General features: G+C 38.4%; 2 protein-coding genes across 3 annotated transcripts in view; both read right to left on the reverse strand.

Moving 5' to 3' along the window:
* Positions 1–679, reverse strand: part of LOC107724607 (CSC1-like protein 2) — a 17,861-nt gene extending 17,182 nt beyond the window's left edge. For both annotated transcript variants that reach the window (XM_016533597.1, XM_016533596.1), the window contains exons 1-2: positions 636–679; positions 438–546 (exon numbers count right to left, since the gene is read on the reverse strand). In XM_016533597.1, the coding sequence (XP_016389083.1) occupies positions 438–482 (45 nt within the window). In that variant the 5' untranslated portion in view covers positions 483–546; positions 636–679. The remainder of the gene's footprint in view (positions 1–437; positions 547–635) is intronic.
* LOC107724574 (CSC1-like protein 2) lies at positions 632–7,725 on the reverse strand. Its single transcript, XM_016533556.1, has 7 exons — positions 7,267–7,725; positions 6,231–6,310; positions 4,745–4,789; positions 2,879–2,942; positions 2,290–2,327; positions 808–950; positions 632–687 (listed from the first exon to the last, which is right to left on the reverse strand). The coding sequence occupies exons 1-7, from the start codon at positions 7,459–7,461 to the stop codon at positions 632–634; spliced, it is 621 nt and encodes a 206-aa protein (XP_016389042.1). The 5' UTR covers positions 7,462–7,725.
* Between the last annotated feature and the right edge of the window lie 745 nt (positions 7,726–8,470).

Below are 8,470 nucleotides of genomic sequence, written 5' to 3' on the forward strand. Positions count from 1 at the left end.
ACAGCGAGAATAAAGTTACGCCTTCTTTCTTTGCGTGCACATTTGGGCGCATTATGCAAATATTTCCACATAGTGAGGTAGATATGTGGGGCGTGTTTAAACGAGGCGTTTTAGGAGGGCGTGGACCAGTCTTAACTTTTATAAAGAATATCTCTTTGGGTTTGAGACTTTAGTCTTTGCAACTTTAGGGATCTTATCTATTCACGAACAGCTTGTAACACTCCAAAGAGAAAGGAAAACTTGAAATCGCATCATATGACCCCTTTAAAATGGGCCAGCATTCTGGAGGGCTTAAAATCAGAAATGTGATGCTCATATCATAAGCTTTGATTATTTTATGTGGTAAAGGACATTATGCCAAATATGCTGTAGATAGGAACTTTTACTGAACCCAGAACATTTCTGTGCAGTGTTTTGGTGAAGTTGTCTCCGCTCACCAAGTCGTCCTCTTTGTAGTGCATCTTTGATGTGTGTCTTCTCATGCTGTACACAGTCAGTAACAGATAGAAGAAGGCAAATGTAGTGTGCAGCCACAGCAGGTTATTACTGAAAGAGAGCGAAAACAAAGGGATGATTCATTCATCAACAGTCGTTCAAGAGTAATATCAGTGTCACAGATATTACCCGGGGCTTACCCAGATTTTAAGTTGGCTATTGTAGTTCGCCCAAAACTGTAGGCATTATCTTCTGCAGGAAGAGAAGATCATAGGGAATCTTTAGTCATATAAACGACAGGAAGCCAAACTCAAATGGCTGCGTTCAGATGTGCAATCCTAGATGACTCCTTCTCAAACTTTTTTGACTCACCTAATAGGTCTCCTGAGAAGTTGACAGGCAGGACGATGCCCACGGAGAGCACGCCCACCACTACCAACAGACCAATGATGTGCCGCTGGAATGAGAGGTAGTGCACGGAATCCTCACCACACTTCTCCCTGATCTCATCATCTCTGTAAAGGTGAGAGAGATATGTCAGTATAACATTAACATTTTTAGCCAGTTGTCTTAAACTTCATTTGAATAATGGGTAAATGCCATATTCACAAAGCAATATACCTTAAAACAAGCAATATACCTTTAAACCCAACTATAATGCATTTGCTTCGGATTTACATTTACTATTATTATCATCACTTCAAAAAAAGAAAAAAAAAAAGAAAGAAAATGTTCTATTCTAGTCTGTTCAGTTTTGCAAACAAAACAAAAAATATTAATAAATAATAATAAAATAATCTATTAATATTTCATTAAACAAGCACAATATTCAGTTCACCATATAAACACTATAAATGAAATATTTGATGAAAATCTGATTACAGTGCATAACAGTGAATATAGTATAATATAATATAATACTAAACTTTTAGCTTTAATCTTCTTATATAACAACTGAAATAATTTTGCTCCGGTGTTTAGGAATGGTAGTATCTATCTTGCGTCCTTCTACTTCTAACTTGTAAAGGACCCTGGGAACTGCTGACATGTAAATGTGGTTATGCGTTAATATACTGGGGTTTTATGATCAGCAATCCAATGAGATGTTTTAGCACAGTTGGAATAATTAGGAAGTCTTAATTTCAGTAGTTACAGTATGTTCATAAAGTAAATGCAGAAAGGACTCACTTTATCCTGAAGATGGCGGTTAGCCACCAATGATGTGCCGCTGGAATGAGAGGTAGTGCACGGAATCTTCACCACACTTCTCCCTGATCTCGTCATCTCTGTAAGGGTGAGAGAGGTATGTCAGCATAACATTAAAATTTTTAGCCTGATGCCATTTCATTCAGACTTCATGGGTAAATACCATTTTCATGAAGCAATATACATTAAATTTAAACCCAACACTAATGTATTTGCTTTTTACATGTATCATTATCATCACTTAAAAAAAAAAAAAATGAAAAAGAAAAAGAAAAATCAGAACAATTTTTAAATGTTCTATTCCATAGAAAAAAAAATTAATAAGTAATAATAAAAAATTTATTAGTAGTATTTCATTAAACAAGCACAATATTTAGTTCACAATATAAACTATAAATATTTGATGAAAATCTGGTTACAGTGCATAACAGAGAGAATATTGTATAATATAACAAAACAATATATGATAATCTTCTTATATAACTGAAACTGACATTTTACTTCCTCATTCCTTCTAATTTGAAAAGGACTCTGGGAATTGCTGACATATAAATGTGGTTATAATGTACTGGGGTTTTTGTGATAATCAGGAAGTCTTCATTTCAGTAGTTACAGTATGTTCATTAAGGAAAAGCAGAAATGACTCACTTTATCCTGAAGATGGCAGTTAGCCAGGCACAGAAGCCCTATTACAGAGACAAAGAAAAGAACATCACGTTCAATGCACTCTAACCGTTGTCTGTCAGCCACCTCCACATTCAGAGACATTAACAGTCTCTAATGCAGTTTGAGGAGTTGTTAGAAGCTGTGTGGGTGCACGTGACACCGGTTTACATAAGTGCAGTTATTCCAGATCACAGCAGGGGAGGGGGTTAGGCAAACAAATGGCTGTCAAAAGGCGTTGTGTGCTATTATGAAATCCACAGGTGTGTGTGCATGAAGGGGGATAGAGCTATAGTAGATGACAGGAAATACTTCCTGCGTAGGCTGTTCAAACTGTGTGAACATGAGTGAATATGTGAGCAAGGAAGACAAAGGTGTAGCGTCTGCGTAGAATCATGCATGATCTTTGGGGTTTTATGGCTTAAGAGACCCTTTTAGCCTTTTGACATTTGCATATAAATTACAGTTCTGGTCAGAGACTTTACGTTTGGATGGGGGTCTAAATTGCCAAATGGTTCCTCGCCATCAAGGAGATTCTAACCAGTCCCCCCCACTATCATCTCCCCCATCTGACGCTGGACACAGAGGTGAGACGCTCGTATCGGGAGTCAGCAGGCGTCTGCATGGCGGAGGCCACACTGAACACAAACACACACATTATCAAACACGTGCCCTCAGAGCACAGCACGCAAGCTAACACAGAAGTGTACAGTCACTTAATGGCATGCCACTTCATTCAGCAGTAATTACAATCAGGATTATAGATTTTGGAAAATGACAAAAAATTTACTTCTGGATGAACTAATCTTTTAATAATTGTTCACTTTATCTTAGCATCTTCACAGGGTCCATTCAATGTCAGCTTATTAATAAATGATGGGCACTGCTAGGCCTTCCAAGCTCAGATTACTCCAGCTACATCAGGCCATATCAAGGCTAACCACATGTCAGGCATGCAGCAAAAAGTGACTGTGCGAAAAACTCAAACACAGAGTTAGCATTGGCAGTTGATGAGAGGCGTTGCACACAAACTGTTCACAAAGAGACTGCAGTAAACCTAGAAAGGAGAAGAACATGCAGAGAGAAAGCATACATTTAGGCTGATGATACACGGGGCAACGTTTTGAGCAATTTTGCCGGGCAACTTTTTTTGAGAATTGAAAAATCCATTCTCACTTTTCCATTGAGAATGGGTGACAAATTTCTATCTGGATACTTTAAATCGGTCGTTGGCCCTGTGTCTCACCCAGTTGCCCGTTGACGGCAACATTGCTCAAAAAGTTGCCCCGTGTATCATCAGCCTTAGAGTTAATTAGAGCCAGAGTGTGTTAAACAGAGAAAGACTCATCAAGAACTGGGCAGCGACACTACTTTAATTCTACTGGATAATACAGGGGCCTCCAAAAGCATAGTATGAACTTCAGTGCATTACATAAAATATCAACTACATTTAGCTTAAAGGGGTCATATGATGCGATTTCAATTTTTCCTTTCTCTTTGAAGTGTTACAAGCTCTTGGTGGATGCTTGTGCTCACTTTAAAATCAAATTGTCAATGCCATTTTGTTTGATAGTTTGCTATCTAAAGCATTGGCATACATGTTTTATTGGGGCCAATGTATGTGTTATTCTCAGGCTACAATATTCACAAATATTCAGACTGATTCTATAGGACCACTTTTACAGGACACTTGGAATAAGTATCAATCCTATCCATTTGTCAATTGACAAAAACAGTCACTGGACAAATCACAGGTATCCATCAAAACTAGGTCTTCCAGTTACACAGGGGTTTTTCTATGCCACCACAGGATGTTTTACCTCTCCCTGTAAGCCTCTTCCCTGTGCGACCTATAGGGTGCTAAGACCCTGGCCAGAAAGTGCACGCTTAAAGGAACGAAAACATATTATTTAATGGTGAAGTGTGTAGTTTGTGCAGTTTAACATGCAGAGAAACTATAAGTAAACCATGTGTAGTTTGACTTTCTGAAGAGTTTAACACTTGCAAAACATTGCTCCGTTTGTTTTAGAGAGGTCCAACTTGTGCTGTGAGTTTGGGAGTATCTGTTTAGCTGGAGAAAATGTGGTAGGAGAGTTTAGGAAGTCTGTTTGGAAACTTGTACAATTTTGCTTGGTGCAGAAATGACACAATTCACCTTTAAAAGACACCAATCCATAAGAAACACAATTATATTGATTAGTTCGGGTAAATGTGATGAGTATCTTGAGAAACCCTCAACCAATGGACTCTAGGAAGGAAGTCGTTTTAAAAAAGGACAATAGAAAGAAGTAAAAAGAGTTAGAAACAGTACACAGTGGACAAATTCACCCCAAATTCTCCCGATAGAGCACACAGCAGAAGAAATGCCAGAGGGTAAATTCAAAAAGCAGACACAAGGCGTCCTTGAAAGAGAGAGATGAAGTTTAAAACCAACACATACTATTCCTGCTCGTCCAGACGTTGATAGTGCTGATTCCACCTACGGCTGAGGGAAAAAAAAATTCTTCAAGTTCATGCTTAACAGGAATTAGTCAAAATATGAAATAACATACTATTACTCAACTGAGATGCAATGACACTAGTAATTCAACATTTCCTTTGACTGCAAGTTATTACATGTAATCAAATCAAACTTTTTTAGCTCCAGGTTTGTTGACAGTTTTACAGTTCCACATTACTTCACCACAAACTCCACACTTTCAAACTAGTAATGTCAGCTTGACCTGTTTGTAAGCAGGATTAATATGTGACATAAGAAAACAGTTCGACACCAAAGCATGTTTTAGGCACGAAAACTAGGAAAATGCCTTGGGACAAACTCATGAAATAACAATGGTAGAAGTGCAGTATTTAACTGTTGAATTATTCATTAAAAATGTAATGCACTGCCAAGCTGTAACAGGCACTCTGCTTCATGATCAGACTTTTCAGGGTTTCACTCTGAAACTTTTATGACATTTAAATAGAGAACTGGGAAGTCATAATGTACGTGTTGTAATTCAGGGAAATGTTAATGGAAGTATATGTTCAAAACAGATCGGTATATTTTGGGTGCGTACACACAAAAACCCATTACATTTATTTAAGGGTTGATACCTCCTTAAAAATGGCTAGATGCCACCCAAGACTTGGTCTTAAAATATAGTGAGTGGATCTGACTCGAGCTGAATCATAACTTTTTTTTAAATAGATGTGCTAGCCTGAAACATCAAGAGCAGCTTTTGACATCTGCCTAGTAAAATGTGACTGTTGGATCTGACAGGACAAAAATGATGTTTGAGATGCTCGGAATATTAATCAGATCTCTCTTAAACATAATCTCTTGTGCACTTACATGCCGGTCAAACCAGTTTTCAAATCGAAGGATGTGAGTGTGATTGAAAGGCATGGTCATATTACTAATCAAATAAGACTGGCTGAGCTTTTGGAAAGGTAGAAGCTTCAGATCTGTACAACCAATCCATTAGCTAAACCCATTATGCAGCTGCTGAGATCATGCTGCTGGCTTGCAGTGTTAAATACAAGAAACGCATTTTCTCTTTTATTTCGCCTAATCAGAGGTCTTGTCCAAACCATGACTGATGAATGGAGTATATATAGTCTGACGATTTCACAAAATGTTACTCAGTGCAAGAAAGATGAGTGTTTGTTTGGGGTTATATTGGGGCCAAGAGCATGCTGTGATAATGCAGCCAGCTGAAGCCGCAGTATGACACGCTGGGAATATGGCCGTAACGGTGCAGTCGTGACAGTTTTATAGTTTTTTTTTTTATTGTACATTAATAAAAATAACTTTTTAAATATTACGGTAATGCAAATTTGAATTATTGCACGATACAGTAATTACAGAAGAGGTCTACGTGCGAAATGGTCAATTAATTTTCATTTAAAATGGTGTATTAGAGAAATCTACTGTTAATTTTTACCTGTCGGCATCAGAGACCAACGCAAGACGGCCATAATCAAACGCCACCTTCCTCAAGACAGAGAACACACATAGCAGCACCTGGAGACACAGAATATCCATGTTACACAATCAAATTCACATCTCATTCCACACATGCATTCATATGCAAATCCCTGATCACGGCACTACAAATGTGACATTTATGAAACACACATTCCTAAAGTGCTCAAATTTAGAACCGCAGGAAAACAAGAACATAGCCGATTCTTCCCAAAATATGTGCATTGTGGATAATAAAGGCCTGCAGAATTTCACAGAAAGCTCTGCTGGTGTTGTCCACTGAATTTAATAGTTTTATGCATCCTCAGCCACTTGTTTATTAACGCAATACATTATGCATTTAGGAGATGCTTTTATTCAAAGTGACTTCAAATAGATTAGCATAAGCAATTTGTCACAGAACCAGCAATATACTCAGTACCATTCCACGTTTATTACGCTGGATTAGGAAACAAACTAGAGCAGAGGGGAAATGTACAGAAGAGAAAGAAAAGGATTTTTTGGTTTAGGGTTGTGGAGTGGTTAAGTGCCGCCAGAAAAGGTGTGTCTTTAACTGCTTCTTGACAGTTGTGATATTTTTAGCATTTGGGTGGAGGTTGGCAGCTCATTCAAAAAGAGAGAAGCGGGGAAGATGAAGGCTTTGGAAAGCGACATTGTGAAGGTGCTGCTCACTGAGTGTCCATTTTCCTATTAAAGTCAACAACCTTTGCTTTGCTATTGGCAACTGATTGAATTGTGAAAAGCGGGTGTTCCATACCAGAAAATAGGGCTGGGATATCCTATTAAAAAGTCCATTACCTACAACAACCTATAACAATGACTAAACCTCTATTTTACAATGGGTTAACATTCAACAAAAAAGCCTGAATCGTGCGTAAGACCAGGAACAGGTATTAAGAAAGTGAAGAGAATAAAGACTGATTCCATGTTGACTTTGAATGACAAACTCGTGGCAAATGAACAACAACTGAAAATTGTAAACTTGTGATGCGCACCAAGAAGCACATGAAGTCAAGGGCAAGTACGGTGGGCACTCCTCCGAAGGGCAGGCCCTGGAGCACGGTGCTGCGGATCCGGGCCGAAAAGCAAAAGTCCTTTGAGCCATTGGAGCTGGAGCAGTTCTCAGAGCCTTGGCAGAACTCCGCTTCACCAGTCGTAGCCATCATGAGCAAAGCAAAGACAGCCAGCATCCTCAGTACAGCTGCATACTGAAACTCCACCTGTAAGGAGACAAGATGATGTGCATTTTAAAAGTGAATTTTTTTAGGGGTATACCAGCATACGGATGACCCCAAGATCTATTATTGATCACATGGGGTCTTTATGGGCAATGGACAAAATAGTCCACTTTCATTGCATGAGTCAGAAATTTGGAACAACATGAGGGTCAGTAAATGATAACAGTATTGTCATTTTTAGGTGAACTACTTAAGAAATGGCTTATAGAATTAAGATTTCATAGAGAATTACATAGCTGAACTAGCATATTTAAAAATCAAAATTCAAAACAAACAATGACTCTTGCTCATGCTTTCTTCTGAAAGTAAAGAGAATGGTGTATTAGAGAATCTACTGTTAATTTTTACCTGTCGGCATCAGAGACCAACGCAAGACGGCCATAATCAAACGCCACCTTCCTCAAGACAGAGAACACACATAGCAGCACCTGGAGACACAGAATATCCATGTTACACAATCAAATTCACATCTCATTCCACACATGCATTCATATGCAAATCCCTGATCACGGCACTACAAATGTGACATTTATGAAACACACATTCCTAAAGTGCTCAAATTTAGAACCGCAGGAAAACAAGAACATAGCTGATTCTTCCCAAAATATGTGCATTGTGGATAATAAAGGCCTGCAGAATTTCACAGAAAGCTCTGCTGGTGTTGTCCACTGAATTTAATAGTTTTATGCATCCTCAGCCACTTGTTTATTAACGCAATACATTATGCATTTAGGAGATGCTTTTATTCAAAGTGACTTAAAATAGAGGAGCATAAGCAATTTGTCACAGAACCAGCAATATACTCAGTACCATTCCACGTTTATTACGCTGGATTAGGAAACAAACTAGAGCAGAGGGGAAATGTACAGAAGAGAAAGAAAAGGATTTTTTGGTTTAGGGTTGTGGAGTGGTTAAGTGCCGCCAGAAAAGGTGTGTCTTTAACTGCTTCTTGACAGTTGTG

This window comes from Sinocyclocheilus rhinocerous, unplaced genomic scaffold (assembly GCF_001515625.1).
Source record: "Sinocyclocheilus rhinocerous isolate Xijiao unplaced genomic scaffold, SAMN03320098_v1.1 scaffold304, whole genome shotgun sequence".
Taxonomy (NCBI): domain Eukaryota; kingdom Metazoa; phylum Chordata; class Actinopteri; order Cypriniformes; family Cyprinidae; genus Sinocyclocheilus; species Sinocyclocheilus rhinocerous.

Excerpts from the sequence above, each read along its gene's own strand:
- LOC107724574 (XM_016533556.1), bottom strand. The coding sequence starts at position 7,461 with ATGCTGGCTGTCTTTGCTTTGCTCATGATGGCTACGACTGGTGAAGCG. Across the intron at positions 4,790-6,230 it reads TTGGTCTCTGATGCCGACAG|CCGTAGGTGGAATCAGCACT; the intron begins GTAAAAATTAAC and ends TTTTTCCCTCAG. Across the intron at positions 951-2,289 it reads ACTGCCATCTTCAGGATAAA|AGATGATGAGATCAGGGAGA; the intron begins GTGAGTCATTTC and ends TCACCTTTACAG.